General features: G+C 30.7%; 1 protein-coding gene across 1 annotated transcript; it reads right to left on the minus strand.

Moving 5' to 3' along the window:
* Nucleotides 1-7,869: 7,869 nt before the first annotated feature.
* LOC141387046 (uncharacterized) lies at nt 7,870-13,194 on the minus strand. Its single transcript, XM_073956154.1, has 7 exons — nt 13,107-13,194; nt 10,721-10,805; nt 9,087-9,492; nt 8,884-9,028; nt 8,638-8,822; nt 8,440-8,581; nt 7,870-8,376 (listed from the first exon to the last, which is right to left on the minus strand). Exons 3-7 carry the CDS (start codon nt 9,279-9,281, stop codon nt 8,090-8,092), a joined length of 954 nt encoding a protein of 317 aa, XP_073812255.1. The 5' UTR covers nt 9,282-9,492; nt 10,721-10,805; nt 13,107-13,194; the 3' UTR covers nt 7,870-8,089.
* Nucleotides 13,195-21,707: the final 8,513 nt, after the last annotated feature.

Here is a 21,707-nt window from a genome sequence, read left to right on the forward strand (position 1 = left end):
TTATCAATTTTATGTACATTCCGCGAATTCTGTGTAACATTTTGCAGGTATTATGCAATCTACTCGCTGAAGTCACTTCGAGGGAACTTTTTTGTAACAGTTGTGCTCATTAAAATAATCAGCGCTTTTATAATATTTTCTTTCTTGAAAAGCGAAATAAAAGCGCCATAACTTTTGTCCGCAACAACCAAAAATTGGCTCGCGACCAGATTCTTACTGGGAATTTTTTTCTTAACCTACATATCAAAAATCGTTGATGTAGCGCGAAAAAAAATTATCCTTTTTTTCTGAAATGGAATATGAAATAATTGACAATATTCCTGATATACACGTTCAGACGATTAAAATTTTATACCCCAATTAAATTTGGACGAAATCTGTTTCAGCCAATTTGGAGTCGTTTTAGCCATGTACTTCCGTCTGGCTGGCTGGACGCACAACAACTCTCGAACGGATCAACCGATTCGGTCAAAAATTTTGGCTTTGTAATATTTTGTCCAAACTTAGTTTAAGTTCGCTCAACTCTGTTCCATGCTTTGCACATCGTAATATTTTGACGGGACACAGATTGTCCAAACATACTTTAAAGAATTTCACCTATGCGTTCTTGAATAAAACCGTTTTCAATTACACTGTGCTATTTGCAGGGGTTCTAATGCATAAATTCGGTTTTGTGGGAGTCCACAGAAGACGAAAATACCTTTAGTTTCTTTGGGTCACTTCGGTTTTTCATTTTATAACGGTAAATGTAGTGAAAAATGGGCTTTCTTGAATTTTCTACTTTAAACGGACATTACTTCTTTTTTCCACCACCGATTTGCACAGACTGTTTTTCATTATAAAGGGGAGAGTAATGCCTTTCGAACAAGCCATTTTTAAAATTGGTTAACACATGGCTAATTAATAGTGGTTTAAGTGTGACAAAAACGCATTAAAAACAGTAAAATGTTTTTCCTTGTGCTCCAGGCTGCGTAAATGACACCTAACAGTACAATTACACTGTGCAGCAGCATTTTTGGGGGGTGGAAAATTTCTTTTGGAGATGAAAGCCCTTGATGGGTATACTAAGAACCCAAAAGGAAATTTTCGCCATAGGTCAAGTTTCTGAGATATCGCGCGATGAAATTTTTGATTTTTTTCCTATAATACTTGGTAAAATAGCTCCATATCTCTGTTTCGCGTTGTTGTAGCTTCATTTTGAAGTGACATGTCTACAGTCAAATCGATTGGCGAATCTTTTGGTAGAACATTTCATTCTTCTAACTCAATGCCTTTCATGTCCTTTTCGTCCTTTATTTCTTGAACCGTAGTGAAAGTACCACAAGATGAGATTTTTCAGCATCCAAATATTCTACAAAAATGTTGCTCAGGAGATTTTACGTACGGTTCTCTTTGACAACTAATAGATTTTGTCCCGTTTTCATTGTCCTTTTTGACATTTAATCGGCTTTGGTTCAGAAATAAACTATGTTTTGTATTTCTGTATATTCGTCATTGGTTATTTATTGGTATGTAGACATAACATCTGGTTATTGCGTATGTAGACATCTGGGGTGCTTCTGAAATATTTACCACAAATAGCTCTTGTAATGATAAACACGTTAGTAACAAATATTCGTGGAGGATAGATCCGGTTATCTCAATTTTTGATACGGATATTCCGACATCAAAACGGATTTTTGAACCGGTTTTAAGTAACCGACTAAACTTATATGTATACCGTTAGAAAGCTTATAGAGTTGTCAATCAAATGAAATTAATTCGTTGATTGAAACTTTGCTAGTTGCAGCGTTAAAACCAAAAAACCCCGTTTTCTTAAACCGTTTTTGATGAAAAATATCAGTACGCGCAAATATGGTGATCAAAGGCTGGGGGGCGAACAATTCTTTTTGGCGCTGAAAGTCGATGAAGATAATATTACGAACCCGGAAGGACAGTTATGCCGTAGGTCAAACTTCTGATTTATAGCGAAATGAATTCTTTCTTAACAAAAAACCTAACGAAATTTGATCGCGCCATAACTCAGAAGTTTGACATACGGCATAACTGTCCTTCCGGGTTCGTAATATTACCTTCATCGACTTTCAGCGCCAAAGAGAATTGTTCGCCTCCCCAGCCTTTGATCTCCATATTTGCGCGTACTGATATTTTTCATCAAAAACGGTTTAAAAAAGGGGTTTTTTGGTTTTAACGCTGCAACTAGCAAAGCTTCAATCAACGAATTAATTTCATTTGATTGACCACTCTATAAGCTTTTTAACGGTATACATATAAGTTTAATCGGTTACTTGCAACCGGTTCAAAAATCGGTTTTAATGTCGGAATATCCGGATCAAAAATTGAGATAACCGGATCTATCCTCCAAGAAAATTTGTTATTAACGTGTTTATCATTACAAGGGCTATTTGTGGTAAATATTTCAGAAGCACCCCAGATGTCTACATAAGCAATAACCAGATGTTATGTCTACATACCAATAAATAACCAATGACGAATATACACAAATTCAAAACATAGTTTATTTCTGAACCAAAGCCGATTAAATGTCAAAAAGGACAATGAAAACGGGACAAAATCTATTAGTTGTCAAAGAGAACCATACGTAAAATCTCCTGATCAACATTTTTGTAGAATATTTGGATGCTGAAAAATCTCATCTTGTGTTACTTTCACTACGGTTCAAGAAATAAAGGACGAAAAGGACATGAAAGGCATTGAGTTAGAAGAATGAAATGTTCTACCAAAAGATTCGCCAATCGATTTGACTGAAGACATGTCACCTCAAAATGAAGCTACAACAACGCGAAACAGAGATATGGAGCTATTTTACCAAGTATTATAGGAAAAAAATCAAAAATTTCATCGCGCGATATCTCAGAAACTTGACCTATGGCGAAAATTTCCTTTTGGGTTCTTAGTATACCCATCAAGGGCTTTCATCTCCAAAAGAAATTTTCCACCCCCCAGACTTTGAGTTCCATTTTGTGTCACAGTGTTATTTACAGTTAGCATGTAAGAAATTTAGTTGGCTTTCCAAAATGGGAAAAACCAACAAAATCCGTTGAAAAAAGAATTCGTTATGGCATTTTTTGTGTTTCAACTTTTTGGTTTTTTTTCATATTTTCCTTTATAAAACATTGATATCTTGTGCGTAATTGTTAAGCAGGATAATCACAATTAGAATCATACATTCTAAGATACCCATCTTTTATAAAGGAAAATATGAAAAAAAACCAAAAAGTTGAAACACAAAAAATGCCATAAACCATTCATTTTTCAGCCGATTTCGTTGGTTTTTCCCATTTTGGAAAGCCAACTAAATTTCTTACATGCTAACTGTAAATAATTGTACCGTTAGGTGTCGTTTACGCAGCATTGAGCACAAGGAAAAACATTTTACTGTTTAATGCGTTTTTGTCACACTTAAACCACTACTACTTAGCCATTTGTTAACCGATTTTAAAAATCTATAGCTTGTTCGAAAGGCATTACTCTCCCCTTTATAATGAAAAACAATGTGTGCAAATCGGATGTGGAAAAAATGTCCGTTTAAATTTGAAAATCCATGAAAGCCCATTTTTCACTACATTTACCGTTATAAAATCAAAACCCGAAGTGACCCAAAGAAACCAAAGGTATTTTCGTCTTCTATGGACTCCCACAAAACCGAATTTGTGCATCAGAAATCCTGCAAAAACATTTTGTCCACTTTTGTATCACAGTGTTATTAAACCAAAATATTTATTTAAATGTGGTAAAACACATTTCGACATAACAAATAATTAACAGGTGGACCGACATGGTCATCTTCGAACATAAACTAAGTGTGGACCGATATAATAAAACTTCTATACCAAATTATAAAGCTCTATCTTAAAAATCTTAAAGCTGTATCTTGGTTTCGACAGACTGACTGACAGGGACTCAGAATTTCATCCTGATCAAAAATATGTATACTTTATAGGGTTGCAAATAAGGATTTCAAGACGTTACAAAAGGAAAACCAATCTTAATATACCCTCCATACTATGGATATCTCATCTATTTTTCAACCGAATTCATTGGTTTTTCCAATTTTTTACAGTTTACTTAAAAATAATAAATTAAATATTATAAAAGAAGAAATAAATTATACTGTTTGGTATCTTCTAAGCAGCCTTGTCCTGTTTTTAATGCATTTTTTACACTTCAACCACTACAACCTATCCATTTGTTAACCGCTTTAAAAAAAACTATAGCTTATTCGAAAGATATTAGTCGCCCATTTGCAGTTATAAAATAAAAAAACTAGTAAAAAAGTATCGTCAGCTTTGCTCACAGATTTATACCCTCAGCCTGTGTATATTGAAACAATTTTTTCCCAAAAAACGTATGTATTTAGAGGGTTTTAAAATATTTGGACGTATGAACCGACAAAAATGTTGATTAGATTAAAGAGCAGAAGTTTTGCGGAGAAAATACTTAAAGGAATGGATCGACATTGACCATTATGGAAGTCGATCTCCAGCCACTACATATGGTGCCACTATGGGTGGGTTTTACTCCCTTCGGGCTGTTTGCTTAAGAAGTGTGGATTTGCCCCTGAAAAAAACTTTTACCATCATAATTTAGGCAGCGAACGCAAGTTGCTTCAACAAAACTTTTCGGAAATTTTGTTTGGGAGGTACTGGATGAAGTGGCCAAATATAGTCCATATTTGAACCTCAAATATATCTGGTAGATATATTAAGATGTGTAAAGTATGGACCAATTCGGACACTCCCTTCAAGAGTTACCGTACGAACAATTTTCCAGAAAATTTTTTAACTTTTGTGGCCGAGGTACCTACCTAAAGGAGTGGTAAATTATGTTTGGACAAAAAATTACTAAGGCCAAATTTTGGACCGAATCGGCAGATCCGTTCGAGAGTTATCTTGCGAGTAATGATAGACTTATCATTACCAAAGTCCTAATTATCATATTCCTAAAATTATCAAAATTGATTACAAGAAATCAAGATCATTCCTTCTCTCCATTCTTATTTACATAATTAATATATTGCATTACATTCATAATGTTCATTGTACCATTTATCGTATATCTATCTATATAATTAATTATATTTAATTTAATTTATTTATTTCAGTATATAGAACAAAGTATTCCTTACAGACTATGATGCTAAAAATAAACATTTGTTTAAATCTAGATATTTATATTCACCTCATTAAAATTTAGTTACAAAATACAGTTTAAAATCATCTTTGGAAATGCAAAACTCTATAAATTTACAGTATTTTTTTGAAAATTTATGTTAGTATCATTTAATGGGCTATGGATGGCATAATTTACGCGATGAATAGGGATGTTAAAAATATTAATATACCTCATCTGCCTCGGAGGAACATATAATGGAATGTGTGAAAGTAATTCATCAGAATCTATTGTATTGTTAATCAAGTCGAAGACAAAAAGAGCAGACTGCATTAGCCGACGATGCTCAATATTGTAATATTAATACTTTATACAATTCTTCATATCGACATATTTGAATTTACAGTTATTCATAATTTTCATTTCCTTGAAAACATATTTTCCATATTTTCATATTTTGTCACTTTTCAATTTCCTTTCAAATAAATAAGCGTTTGCAATTTTGTTTTTTCAAAATAGTCTGGCTTAATCCCATTGTTGTTGTTTTAATATTTTAAAACAACTATTTTATTAGTGGAAAAGATTTGGCATTGTTCGCCAAGGGGTAAGGCAGTGGCGTGGATCGAAACTATAGTATTCCCTGCCTTACCCATTGGCGAACAATGCCAAATCTTTTCCACTAATAAAATAGTTGTTTTAAAATATTAAAACAACAACAATGGGATTCAGCCAGATTATTTTGAAAAAACAAAAAATAAATAAGTTGTACAATAAAATCAATTTCATTTTGAATTCAAAATATATTGAAATTTCAATAAAAGTTTAAAAAACGATTAACAAACAGATTTATTGTTGGCGTTGTTGTTTTTGCATTACGCATTGATCAACAAGGCCGTGCTGATGCCTATTATTGTTGTTAACGTTTTTTATTGTTGGACTGCAGAATTTTACATCTTTGTGTTTATTTCAGCTTGAGTCCATATTTTGTTGTATTCAAGTATTTGAATAACAACAAAATGTTTTACAGTGGATATGAAATTGATTAGTTGCGGGCGGAGGGTAGGGAATACTATAGTTTCAGTTGTCACCAAACAACTTCATCAGTTCCCTTTCCGCCGACTCTGTATCGATAAACAGGTCAATAAGTCCATCCAGCAAATTAAACAAAATGAGAAATTTGCTATATGGCCCTAAAACTGATTACCCTACAATTTGAGTCGAACTAAAGAATTTCATATCCACCACTGTTTTTATGTCGTCTTTGCTTGTTGCTTCAATAAGCGGGGGTAAAACAAAGAGAAAGTTGTTGTTTTTGCATTACGCATTGATCAACAAGGCCGTGCTGATGCCTATTATTGTTGTTGGCGTTTTTATTGTTGGACTGCAGAATTTTACATCTTTGTTTTTATTTCAGCTTGAGTCCATATTTTGTTGTATTCAAGTATTTGAGTAACAACAAAATGTTTTACAGTGGATATGAAATTGATTAGTTGCGGGCGGAGGGTAGGGAATACTATAGTTTCAGTTGCCACCAAACAACTTCATCAGTTCCCTTTTCCGCCGACTCTGTATCGATAAACAGGTCAATAAGCCCATCCAGCAAATTAAACAAAATGAGAAATTTGCTATATGGCCCTAAAACTGATTACCCTACAATTTGAAGCTTATTGAAGCAACATTCCTATGTTCGTATTCTTTGCAAAACAAAGATGACATAAAAACAGTGGTGGATATGAAATTCTTTAGTTTGACTCAAATTGTAGGGTAATCAGTTTTAGGGCCATATACACAGAAAAAAAATTGTAGCCATTTGATAAAGAAATTCAAAGATTCAACCAAAAATTTATCGATTTTCCGGCAATAAAAAAAATTGTCATATTGACAAAATTCGATAAAATTATTTGATCACAAAGAAAAAAACAAATTGATAAAATAAAATTGTCATATTGACTAAAATATTTATCGAATTATTTTAATATGACTTGACAAAATATTTCACATATTGACAAAAATATTTATCAAAATATTCCACATTTTGCTTGATTAAATAAAAAGTTATATTGATTAAAAATATTGTTGAAAGAATTTTTCTTCAATCGATAAAAATTTGAACATATTTACAACCATAGCAATAATAAAGTTTATCGATTGCTAAAACCTCAGGTTGATAAAAAAATTATGATATGTACAATTAAAATGATCAAAATCTATTCTGAAAATTGTACAGAAAGGTCCATTAAAAACAAGCACCCATTCTAAATATGAGAAAATGCAGTATTTTATTAAAATTTAGTATTTATTAAGCAATAAAATGTATATAATGGAAGGCTTTTACAGTATAAATTCAATTTCTTTTTAAAGAATATTTAATTTATAAATTATTTTCAATTAAAAAATACATATTGGATATTTATATATAAATATATAAACATGGCTTCATAAAAGCAATAAAAATGTAATATAATTTGAATTATTACTTTGTAAACAAGTAAATATTTTATTACATTATTATTTATGAAACCATGTATATTACTTTTCAAAGTAATAGTTAAAATTGTAAATTTTTCATAGGAACATAAAATTTTTAATTCATTTCAATATATGTATATGTTGAATATATATATAGGGCTTCATAAAAGCTGTCAAAATGTAATATATATTCTTTTACAAGGTAATAGTTTAAAGTGTACATTTTTCATAGGAACATACATTTTTTAATTCATATCAATTAGAAAAACTGCATTGAATAAAGTAGGATGTAACAGATTTAGTTTCTACGTCAGTTTTAAGTTTAAAATTTCATCCTTTATCATGTTAACTTTTGGAATGTTTTTTTCACATTGAATTTCAAAAAAAAAGCATTGAAGAAAGTTATAGAAAATATATGACTCATTAGGAAATTCTAAATTAAAAACAAAAAAAAATTTAAAAATCAAATCTACAGCTGTTAATACTTTTAAAATTGGAAAGCGTATGCCATCAAAGTATATATATATATTTGTTTCACACATGTTTCTTCTCCGATAACAAGTAGTAAGGGCTGTATGTTGGTACATCGCAGTTTTAGTAACTCCAGTTTAAGTTCAATTTCTTTGTTATTGTCGGCAATGATTGCGAATGAAGTCTGTGAATCCGATATCGAATATTTACGTTTACACTTTGCACCAGTTTTGTCTGTGACAACTTTATGTTGTGGAGGAAACAATTGATGCAAATGCCAAAATATTGAAAATATTTTTGATTCTGAAATTAAAAAAAAAATAATAATATAAATATATGTGCACTTTAAAATTACTTAAATATTACCTTCGTCCCATTTATCAATATTATTAAGATATTTAGAAGGAATCTTATTACTTATTAAACGCAATATTTTATCCGAATACAATGACCACTTCGATATAAGGTCGCACGATTTGGGATATTTCAGCGAGAAATCTATATCAATCTGTTAAAAAAACTATTTTAGTAAATGAGTAGTATAGAAATGAAGGATATACCTACCAGACTCATTCCTGAGGGTTTTGAATATTCCGGCCAATTTTCCAGAATCTCACCGGTACTTTTTGAATTTTCTATTTGAGAAAATCTAAGTTGCGAACATTTTCTCCAATAAATATCAAATTCATCTGCGGTAACATTGTTATTTCTAATGCATTCAAGTGCGTATTGGGAATCAGCTTCTGGAACTAAAAAATAAATATTTAAAATATAACAGATATGTTGTGAATATGGTGTATATATAATTACCAAATTTGTTGCATGTAGTAGTTGGCTTATCCTCGGATTGAAATATATCTTTTTCCACTGTTAGGCTTTTTGAGTGTCTTTTCAAGTTATATATTTTATTATATAATTTTCCCCTTTTGCCGGATAAACTGGATGAGTAATAATCCTAAAGAAAACATTTTAATCATATATTATATATTAATTGATAATTTAATAATACATACCTTTGACTCCATTGGAAATAATACACAGATTTGTCTTTCCATTTCATAGCAGTCGGAAAGAGAGCAAGCGAAGCCTTTGCAATCAACATATTTTGCGATTGTGTTGATAAGTAAATTCCTTTGTTCTTCGTTCAGACTTTTGTTTTTGGAATAATGCTTAAGAAGAAGCGTTCCATTTTGCGAATCCAATAGCATGTCATGAACGGAACAAATTGGTTGTTTGATAAACTTGCTCCGGCTTTCTTCCTGTTCCAAACCAATGTGGGGTATAGGGTCTTTAAAATGTGAAAGCCATGATTCTAAGTTTTTTCAAAAATCGCCATATCTCCAACCGGTAAGCCTTTAAATAACATTTCGATATGTCTGGGTTTTAGCATGGGAAGTACATTGAGTGTAATATGATGTTCTGAAAAATATTTAAAATTTAAACAATTTGAATATTTAAAAATAAAATAAAAATTATATTTTAAAAATCAAAGAAGTTGAATTTTAAATTAAATAGAATTTAAATTAAATTTTTAAAAAATCAAAAATTAAGTAAAAATTGAATTTTTAAAAACCTCATATTTAGAGTATCAAAAATTAAATTTTTAAAAAATTAAAAAAACAACATTTTTAAAAAATTAAAAATTATATGTTTTAAAAATGAAAAGTTACACTTTTAAGAATTAAAAATTGAATTTTTAAAAAATTAAAAAAACTACATTTTTAAAAAATCGAAAATTTTATTTTTAAAAGATGAAAAATTAAACTTTTAAGAATAAAAAATTTAATTTTTAAATTTTTAAAAAAATTAAAAAAAATGTTGTCATGGCGTGTTAGCGTTCAAAGCCAACTCATAACTTCAAAGTCAGCGCAAAAAGCGTTTGTCATGAAGAAAATACATTTCTGTGGCCAAGTATCCGCGTTAATGTAAAAAAAAAACACATTTGCATTTGAAAAACGATAAGTTCTAGGACAGAGAAGCCATTACATAGTCGATACGTCCAAAGATTTGCTTTACCAACAATGAAACCAGGTAACGTAATTTGGTGACTATGTGGGTTCGAGTCCTTGGCTTTCCTTTTTCACTTGCAAATAATTTCAGATCATCAAGCTTAACTCTAAACGAGAAAATTAATTAAAAAAACTACATTTTTAAAAAATTAAAAATTATATGTTTAAAAAATGAAAAATTACACTTTTAAGAATTAAAAATTGAATTTTTAAAAAATTAAAAAAACTACATTTTTAAAAAATTGAAAATTTTATTTTTAAAAGATGAAAAATTAAACTTTTAAGTATTAAAAATTTAATTTTTAAATTTTTAAAAAATTAAAAAAACTACATTTTTAAAAAATCAAAAATTATATGTTTAAAAAATGAAAAATTACACTTTTAAGAATTAAAAATTTAATTTTTGAAAAATTAAAAAAACAACATTTTTAAAAAATCGAAAATTATATTTTTAGAAAATGAAAAATTAAACTTTTAAGTATTAAAAATGTAATTTTTAAAAAATTAAAAAAAAATAATTTTTTTAAAAAATCAAAAATTATATGTTTAAAAAATGAAAAATTACACTTTTAAGAATTACAAATTTAATTTTTGAAGTGAAAAATTAAGTTCAAAAAATAAAAAATAAATAAACTTACCAGTAAAGTGATCGTAAAGATGGTATAGCTTCCATTTTGTTAACAACTTTCCTATTTCTTCAACAGCTGTAGTTTCGTCCATATCCTACGGCAAATTATGGTAAAATTCTTTTAGTTTAATAAATTTTCTATTTTTTAATTTTATTATATTAACAGGAGGACCAGCCAGATCATTTATGCGTATTATTTCAAAATTGTCTACATAGGCCATAAATTGGAATGCCGCGAAATGAGTTCGTACACTGACTTGATTTTTTGGCAATACACAAATATGTCATACAGTGTTTCTATGATACATACCACAGCAAATATATCTCCATTTAATGTGGCTACAAATGATTTATTATCGTACATATAACCCCACATTTCTGCTTCTTGAAACAATGAGAACGTGTCTTCCTTCAATTTATGCATTATATGTTGCTCAATCTTTTTGTCAAAAAGTCTTTTTTTAAATACATTATTTTCAGCGAATTTGTCGTTTAATAAGAAATTGGCAAATTTCATTTGATGCTTGAACGCAAACGATTTTGGTATATTTCTACGAGATGTTATAACGTGTGAATAAACTTTGAAATCTCTATGCTTTGCTTCGTATTTAAAATTCCATATATTTCTCAGAGGTCCGGATTTTCTCAAAATGGACGGATAATGCGTTAAAATATGGAATATTGGGGTTAACGTAGACTTAAATAATCTCACAAAATCCTTGTTGACTATTTTTATGTCGTTTTTAATTCTAGATATAAGGTCGTCGTTAATATCAAAACATAAAAGTTCATCAAGAAGTCTTAAAAACACTAAAACATATGTATAGACAACATCATTTTGAGGTATATACTCCCCAAATATCATAGGAAAATAGTAGCAAAACGACATCATTTGTCTCGCTGATAATTTAAGCCTTCCACTTTCTATTTCCTTTAACGATATTATTGTTTTCTCTGTTCCTTTATCATTTTTACAATAAGTGAATGATTGTAGGCGTTTATTTATCTGTGATATAGTTGTATATTTCATCGTTTTTATGAAATAGAGTAAGGCCTTGCATAAAATTGGGTGTGCTATTTCCTCGAAAATATCATGCATAATATCTACATAATAATTCTCTGTTGCGTGGAATGATGGAATATCATTAAAAGTGCAATAGGATGACATCCCCGATTCTGCAAGTTCATTATTTTCCAAGGCTAATGCATAGTTTCTTCTATTTCTTATAGTGCTAGGATTTTCTTCCACAGCGTACTGCGCGTCTCCTTTTTTCATTAAACAAAATCTACAATAATTTATAGCGGTAAACGATTTTTGGAATCCAAATGTAACATTCAAACCTAAATTGTCACCTAAAATTAATCCGAGTATAAAATGCACTTTTATTGTCCCATTTTGGGTAGCTATTTCTATACCGTTTATTTCTAATGATTTAATCGTTTCTATAATTAATGCATAAGAACTATTGCCATGTTTTTTTATATCAGCTGAAAGGACTGATGCAGCTAAAAATATTTCGTTACACTTGGAGGACTTCCTTGGAATACAAGGAAAACTGTAATAAAAATTACACACCGACTTTTTTGTTGATTTCGAACCTAACGCATTATTAATGCCGAAGTCGTCAAGGTACAGCAAATATGGAACTAGAGTATACTTTGGGTATAATAGCTTCTTTTGTTTCCATAATTCACCTTGTACAAAATTGCCAAACCTTTCTTTTTGTTCCGTAACTTCGATATGATTTAGAACATCTTGTAAGAAATTTTCTTTTTCGAAGATTTTTTTAAATTGAAAATCGATTGGCATCACCATGGCTTTAGAATTAGGGTAATTTTCTATATTAAAAAATGTAGGTTCTAAAATAACACCCATATCTTTTGAAATTTTGGTAAATTTGTGTTCTGTGTTCATCACTTTAATGACATCTCTTACGTCATCTAAAATTTCATTTACATTAGCTTTTAGCAAAGAATTTTCAATAAATTTTAATAGTGGTTCCAAAAGAAAGTCGTCAATTAACTTTTGAATAGCAGTTATATTAGCACGCGGCAAATTATTAATGGAATGTAATTGAATAAGGAATGAATGAATGGAATGATGAACACTATCCATGCATTCCTTTGGATTCTGCCCAATGTCATTATCCATCACACTAATATTTCCTAGATCTAATTGCTCCGAACTTTGGTTAATCATCGTTTCTTCCGGTTCATTTATATTTTTAACATGTCTAAAAAGATGTTTTTTTATAATCCCATTTTGACCTGAATGTTTGCATACAATTTTCAAAATAACACGTAAAAATTGTTCCAGCCGGACAGTAGTGTTCTTTAAGATGTTTGAAAAGACATTCCGATATTGAAAATTGTTTTTTACACAAGGGACACTTTACCTTATCCATATTTATTACCAATTAATTTATTTCACTTTTATTAATGTGTTCACTTTTTCACTATCACTTAAGATCAGCTATCAACGACTGCTATCACCAAACTGACACAATAGAACAATCTTCATGACTATTTCATAACTGTTTTCTCATATGGTGGTTGCAAAAAATTGAGAAAGAAAACAAAGCAACACATTGCCTCTGCCCTCGCTCTGCCTTGCTGTTAACGACAGCCAAACGAAACAATAAATGTTTTTTTTTGATTTCTGGAATTCTTGTTGCATGTAAAGAGGGGTGGGGAGGTTTTTGCCAAACTTGTTTATGGGTACCAAATGTGTGCCAGCACATAGGCAAATTGTGAAAACGTACTCTTAGTTTTTGTGAACCATGAATAATTAAACGTTTATGGAATTTTTATTTATATTTTTTAATAATTTGCATTGTGGTCGTTTTTAGACAGCATTAATGTTTAAAAAATGTTGAAATGTTGTTGAAAAACATCAAGAACAATTATACATTAATTCTCTCTTAAATTTCCCTCTCCCTCGATTTTGCTCAGCCCTGGTGTGGGGTGTTTAAAACAGAAGAAAAGTAACTTTCGCTCTTCTTTTCTTCGATTTCTGGAATTCTATCAAAATAGTTTATGCCACTGTTGGGTAGAAATGCTCGGCCTCATACACAAAAGTGTAAAAAATATGTACATGAGTCTCTCACAATTTGCCCTCCATAAACTTTATGGGTACCAACACAAAAACGGTTACACACAAGAGAGAGAGAACTTCGCAATAATAGACTTTGCTTTGTTTTTATAAATATCATGTGACATAGAAGAATCGAAGAAAAAAAGGCGCGTTTCTTTTGGCATTTTTTCTTCGATTTCTGGAATTTTGTTGAATGTAAAGTGGGATGAAGAGGTTTTTGGTAATTTTTTTTTCTTTACCATAACGAAACCGGTTTTGTTTGGTCAACGTTATTAGATTCCGTTTTAGCATGGCCATTTATGCGAGATGCTGTTTATTATTTTTGTTTCGATGCATGATTTTCCTGTAAAATATTATTGTGGGCTAATGTATGAAAAAATGTATCCATTGACCGTTGGGGTGGGGTATATTCTTTGTATGTAATGATTTTGGTTTACTTATTATTCGTGGACGATAGTTTTCGTTTGTAGAGTTCCTATATCCTACCAAAATGGCTGAAATTTGGTACGTAGTCTTCTTTAGGGGTATAAAACTTTCCCCCAGAATTTTGTCGGTATCGGTCCACGCCTTCATATAGCCCCCATAGAACGGTACCTCCCGATTTTCGGTATTTTGAAGGTTTTAGCTTCATTATCAAACCGAAATGGCTGTAATTTGGTACTTAGTCTACGTTGGTGGTGTAAAACTTTCCCCCAGAACTTTGTCGGTATCGGTCCATGCCTTCATATAGCCCCTATAGAACGGTACCTCCCGATTTTCGGTATTTTGAAGGTTTTAGCTTCATTATCAAACCGAAATGGCTGAAATTTGGTACTTAGTCTACGTTGGTGGTGTAAAACTTTCCCCCAGAACTTTGTCGGTATCGGTCCATGCCTTCTTATATCCCCCATAGAAAGGTACCTCCCGATTTTCGGTATTTTGAACGTTGTGGCCTCAATGTGATATAAAACTGTTCGCCAGAAATATGTCTGTACAGGTCCACGCTTTCATATTGCCCCATTTCTGACTACAATTCGTCGGTATAGGTCCACGTTTCGATATAGCCCCCATAGAACGGTACCTCCGAATTTTCGTAATTTTGCGACGTCAATATCCAACCGAAATGGCTGAAATTCGTTATTTCGTCTTCCAAGAGTTATAAAATATTCCAGAAGAGTATTATCAGTATAGGTTCACGTCTTCCTATATGCCCATAGAAGCTTACTTCTTGATTTTCGGTATTTTTTTTTAGTGTTAGCCACATTCTCTTACCGAAATATAGGAAATTTGGTATTTAGTCTTCTTTGAGCCTTAAAACTTTCCGTCAGAAATTTGTCGGTATAGATCGACGTTTTGAAATAGCCCCCCTAGAATGGTGCCTCACATTGTTTTACCGAAATTGCTGAAATTTAGTATTAACCCCCAGTTTTTGTAAAAATTTTTATTCTTCTCACACGAATTGTCAAATTTTGTAGATCGATTTACTCGCTTTATCGCAAATGTAGAGCGCTGATTTTTAAATGAGGAATCCTTAATGATATATGGAACGGGTATACGACAAATTAGATGTGTATGTCATCTTGGGGCTGAGCTATGAATGCCTAAATTATTACGAATATAGACGAACGAACAAAAATAAGTTACAAAAACTGGGGGTTAGTCTCCTTCGTACACGAAAGGAAACTAATTATTCCATTTTACTTCAGTACAACTTGTGGTGGAGGATATAACAAGTTCGGCCCGGCCGAACTTAACGCCGTTCTTACTTGTTTTATATACATATTTTTTTGACTTGTGTGGAGTTTACAAAAAATGAATGATAAATGTCATTGTTGAGAAGTAACAAAAGAATATATTAAAATATACAAAAAAATTTGATCAGCTACCATAAATTATTTTCAACAAATTTTTTTATCAAACTCATTCATCGATAGCTTTTTTCAAAAATTGTTATGAGTGACAAAAATTTTCAAACCAGATCAGTAAAATTTTGTTGAGCCTCGATTAAAAGGCTGTGATAAAGCATTTTATCGACATTTTCGGGGTGGCTTTTTTTCTGTGTAGCAAATTTCTCATTTTGTTTAATTTGCTGGATGGGCTTATTGACCTGTTTATCGATACAGAGTCGGCGGAAAAGGGAACTGATGAAGTTGTTTGGTGACAACTGAAACTATAGTATTCCCTACCCTCCGCCCGCAACTAATCAATTTCATATCCACTGTAAAACATTTTGTTGTTATTCAAATACTTGAATACAACAAAATATGGACTCAAGCTGAAATAAACACAAAGATGTAACGGATTTATTAATTGGAACAGTCATCAAAAACATTACTGGCGCAGTCGATATAGGATGAAACTTTATTTCTAGAAGCTTAAGCTTTCGTGGATAAAAGGAAAGAATCAAGAAATTTTCAATTTTAAGTTTTTGGAGGGAAAACGAACGAAGCAATTAAAACGGACCTTAATCAAGAAGCTGAAGCTTTTAAAACAAAGGGAACGTATCTTTAATTCAAAAAGCTTAAGCTTTTGATAATAAAATTACAAATCTAACTATTTTCAGTTTTTCAATATCAATTTTGGAGGGAAAATCCAATACCAGTAAACAAATCAATCAATTTTTGAATTTTTTTGTGGGGAAAACAAATTTAGATAGCAAAAAACTAAACAATCAAGTCTCAATTATTAAATTTTTCGATTTTTGGAGGGAAAAGAAAGAAAATACTTATAGAAAAATGGAATTAGCAGGCAATCTGAATATTAACAATATCCAAACATCTTTTGTCCTCTCAATAAATGATGTGCTCAAGGATACACAAAGAATTCATGAATTTAGAGGTAATAATTCTTACGCCCTCACCTCATTTTTAAGGGAAGTTAACACAATATTTGGTATAGTCCAATCTAATGCTGAAGCAAGATATTATATATTCAAGAGAATTATTCTCAACAAACTGCAAGGGGATGCTCTTCATGTTTTAAGGTCGTTGGGGCATAATCCTGATTGGAATGGCATAAAAGGGGCATTAATTGCAAATTTCGGAATAAAAGAAACATACCATCAACTTTTCCAAGAAGCATTTGGAGCAATGAATAATGGTATTGTAAATTATTATAAACACTTATTATCAATTTTATGCAAGATTAACGAAAAGTATGAATATGATTCGGAAAAGCCTATAGAATTTAGTCCAGAAAATACAGAGAAAACAATTCTAAGAATTTTTATTTGTAATATTGATGTGAATTTGGCTTCCGTCATAATTAATAGAAACATCACAAAATTAAGAGAAGCATACAACTTACTAGAACAACATGGTCTAATTAGGAATAGTATTCAGAAAACATATAATAGCAATACGAGTACGTACAATATAAAACATTCATCAGAGGCATATCCCAACACACATTTTATACCACAAATTCATCATCAAACCCGTAATAATATTTTTTAAAAACAAATACTGGATTTAGATCCACTTATCAAAATAGAAATTTACAAGGAAACTCTCAGCAATTTTCCAGTATGAATATTCCCAATTCTAAAAGCCATAGTTCTAATTTTAATAACCAGTACCGAAATCAGAAAGTACCAGCAAATTCAAATGTTTACGATAGTAATAATACAAATTACAATAACAATAACCAACATCACATCATACAATGTCGTAGTTCTGAAAAAAAATCTCCAACAATTTCCAAATAATTATAACTACAATAATTATAACAACAACTCAACAAAAAAATTTAACAATCATAATAATTCAAAATGTCATAATAGAAATAATGGTCTAAATTTTAACAATCTTAACCCTCAAATGAGTTCAGCAAATTTTTTAAATATGAAATCTAGTCCACATTTTACTAATTTTACTAAGACTTTGAACAAAAAACAACATACTTCTTATAATGATAAAAACGGACAATATGGTCACTTAGGTACAGTGGTTCGTTGTCCTGAGGAGGGTAGATCATTTTAATTTCCTTTTAACTCCCTCAAAAATGCACTTCCCAAGCATGTTAAATAAAGATACTAGCAAAATAAATCATATAGATTGTGACATTCTTCGCCTGAAAGCAAAATAACTGAATTTCCTGACAATATTACTTCATCTGAAGTTAAAGAGAGTGAAATTCTTGACACTGCTTCTTTATTTGAAGATAAATCAACGCAATTTCTTAACAATATGTCTCTTTCGGAAGACAAAGGACCTGAACTTCCTGGAAGCATTTCTCTATTAGAAGGTAAAGAATCTGAAGTTCTTGTCAATGTTACTTTGTCTGAAGATAAAGTAACAAAACTTCTTGACGATGCTGCGTTTCGTGAAGAGTACGATCCGTTTAACAATTTAGCATTGTCGGATGAAATTAAAACGGGGAATACAGGGATATTAAATGATACCATTCAATTTCAGATAGGAGATATTAACAAATCAAAACATTCTAGAAACAGTGAAAATGAGAAAACCAAGAAAATACAAAGTTCACCAAATAAATATATTGCTAGTTCTAAAAATTTATTAACGAATGTGACACGGAGAATATTCATTTTGTACTTATACGTTGAAACATGATGATATGGATGTAGATAAATCTAAAAACTTAGTCAATAAAAACGATATTTCAAGCAATAATGAAGTAGTTAAACAAACCTTAAATTTTAATGAATATGATCAGAAAAAATATATGACCGAATTTGTTGACTTTAACTACATAAATATCGACGATAAATTCATCAATTATAGCAGAGATTCAGATAAAAACAAATTATTATATAAAGAAGAGATATCTTTAGGTATTAAAGATAACCTGAGCAAGTACCTTAAATATTATAATAATAGCTTTCACTCAGTTACTAAAAATAAACCTTTTGCAATTGAATTCACAGAAGCTAGATGCTCCACTTGGGAGTGTTGTTTTTCTTCTGTGAATTTATATTTTATTTATGTAATGAAGTGGAAAAAAAGCAACAACTAATAAAAAAAAAATTGAATTCACACAGTGTAATAAAAAATATATCTATAAAAATGTTTTAAAATATAAGAAAACAGATGTTGAGAACAAATATTTAAACAGGGAAAATTACAACGAAAATATAGATATAGGATTCATAAGAAATTATAAATCTGTTAGACTTAAGGAAGAACTTAAATCCAGATTTAATAATTTAAGGAATTTTCCAAAAAAATTATATAAAAACATAAAGCCAAATTTTTATAAGGAGTTAGTAAACACATATTAGTAATATTATGTCATTTATGAAAAAGTATCACAATATTTTCATTATCAGCCCAATCATAATTGAAAATTCCGTGCGGAATTTCTCTCTTTTCCCTTCTTTGCTATCACAAACAAAAAATCCGCAAGGAAAAAATTCCGATGGAGAAAAAGTAGGTATCATGAACGCTCTCAAACATGTGTTTTCCTCCAAAAAATCTCCCTAGCAAAACTGAAGGGAGTTTACAAAAAATCTTAGTATTTCCCACAAACTTTGTACAAAAAAAAAAACATGCAAAATAAATACTTTTGTTGGGATTTTATGCTAAAATCTTTAACTTCTGATGGAAATTTATTAAAAATTGAACAAATTTTACAAAATAACATTAGTTTGCAAACTCAGTCACCCTCCACTTTTTGTACCGATCAACAATGGGATGAGAGAATTTTGAACATACAAAATTGCTTCACAACAATTGTTGATAAAGCACTGGAAAAATGCATATTTTCAATTACTTTTATTTCAAAATGCATATTTTTTCAATTTTTGCCATTATTTTATTAAAATACTCGTTTCTAACACAATAATTATAGTGGCAGTTCCATAGCACAATAGAGCCTCATTGGAATTTTGCAATCACATTTGATATTTTTCATAATTAGTAACTTCTTCTGAATGTCTTTGATGTATAAAAGTGTAATTTATTTGATTAAATTTGTTAATTTTGTCTAAAAACACAAACACTCAACATTTTCTCTTTGTTTTCACAACAACTAGGGCACACAATGTATGAAAAAGACCCTTCAGTGCTGCAAAATTCAATGATTATTTTTCTCACAATATTCATGGTAGGAGGAATGTTCTCTCGAGAAAAATCTATTCCGCGAGAACTGCATTCCGCAGGAATATTCATGATTGGGCTGTATATGTATTTCCTTAAAAATGATCTAACTACACATAAGTAACTTTATATAATCATATATGTTTAAAACTCTATTCTACTTCGAAAAAAACCACAACATTATATTATTATTTAATGTGGGAGAAGTAATGATAGACTTATCATTACCAAAGTCCTAATTATCATAATCCTAAAATTATCAAAATTGATTACAAGAAATCAAGATCATTCCTTCTCTCCATTCTTATTTACATAATTAATATATTGCATTACATTCATAATGTTCATTGTACCATTTATCGTATATCTATCTATATAATTAATTATATTACTCAATATTGTATTATTAATTCTTTATACAATTCTTCATATCGACATATTTGAATTTACTGTTATTCATAATTTTCATCTCCTGTAAAACATATTTTTCATATTTTGTCACTTTTCAATTTCCTTTCAAATAAATAAGTTATACAATAAAATCAATTTCAATTTGAATTCAAAATATATTGAAATTTCAATCAAAGTTTAAAAAACGATTATCAAACGGATTAATTAATTGGAGCAACCATCAAAAATATTACCTCACGCGGTGTCATAGGTTTTTTTTTTGCAACTTTCAGGCTATTTTCTTAGGAAGTGTGGACTTGCCCCTCATGAAACTTGAACCGTCGTATGGGGGGCAGTGAATACAAGTTGCTAAAACAAAAATCATAGCGATTCGAGAGCAGGTCCTAAACTGAACTTATCCCAAATTTTGTGTGGGAGGTACCCGAAGGAGTGGACCGATTAAGTCCATATTGGAAATTCATCTAAGTCAGGTAGACATTTCACGATTTGCAAAGTATGGACCAAATCGGTAACTCACTTCAAGAGTTATCGTGCGAACAAATTTTCCGAACATTTTCGAACTTATGTGGGGGAGGTACCGGAAGGAGTGGACCGATATAACCCATCTTCGAACTTAAACTATGTTTGGACAAAATATTACGAAAGCTAAATTTTGGATCGAATCGATTGATCCGTTCGAGGGTTATCGTGCGCTCCAGCAAGACAGACTTGGGGTCTAAAACTATTATTTCGATGAGGCACATTTTGCCCGTATGAAAATGTGTATACCCTCGTTAGCATAAATGCTGAGGGTATAAATATAGTACATCAGAACGCCTGCAAAATTTTTTCAAATTTGGAACACATTATAATTTTCCAAAACTTTTTTGATGGCTGTAGGGGGGGGGGGGGGGGCAGCTGCCCTCCCTGCCCATAGCTGGCTACGCCCATGAGCATATCATCTAATGAATTTAATGTGTAGAGTTAAGACCGATTAATTTTACTCAGGAGCAGGTTCAGTTGAAAATAATCATTTTTTGAAAAACAATATTTATACTTGCGGTCGCAGTGTTTAACTTTGTTGGTAAAATGGGAGGATAATGGGATCTGAGTGTTAATAGTGGGATGATATTTATCTTCTGGTAGTGTGATTGGATCGGTCTGAGATATCAAAATATTACTAGAGTTATTCACGAATACTAGATCAAGTAGTTTATCGTAATAGTTATAGATATTATTAATTTGGGACAAACCCGAACTCAGTAAGGGGCTAATGCAATAATTTCCCATTTTACTCAAAATCATTTCCATCGGAACTAGGAATCCATTTGATATTCGGTAGATTGAAATCTCCAAGAGCCATCAGAATATCATTTGGTTTCTCTGTTTGAAATGGGTTGCATAATAGAATTAGTATCTTTTACGTAAATGTTTGAACCAGGAGGAATATATGAACAAATGACGAAAATACAAAA

Source organism: Musca autumnalis, unplaced genomic scaffold (genome assembly GCF_047663935.1).
Source record: "Musca autumnalis isolate F117 unplaced genomic scaffold, ASM4766393v1 scaffold_1, whole genome shotgun sequence".
In the NCBI taxonomy this organism is placed as follows: Eukaryota; Metazoa; Arthropoda; class Insecta; order Diptera; family Muscidae; genus Musca; species Musca autumnalis.

What these genes read in the sequence shown, in the direction of transcription:
- LOC141387046 (XM_073956154.1), bottom strand. Translation starts at nt 9,281, where the DNA reads ATGCTATTGGATTCGCAAAATGGAACGCTTCTTCTTAAGCATTATTCC. An exon ending in TATTTCCAATGGAGTCAAAG is followed by an intron (nt 9,029 to 9,086) that starts GTATGTATTATT and finishes TGTTTTCTTTAG; the next exon opens with GATTATTACTCATCCAGTTT. An exon ending in AACCCTCAGGAATGAGTCTG is followed by an intron (nt 8,582 to 8,637) that starts GTAGGTATATCC and finishes TTTTTTTAACAG; the next exon opens with ATTGATATAGATTTCTCGCT.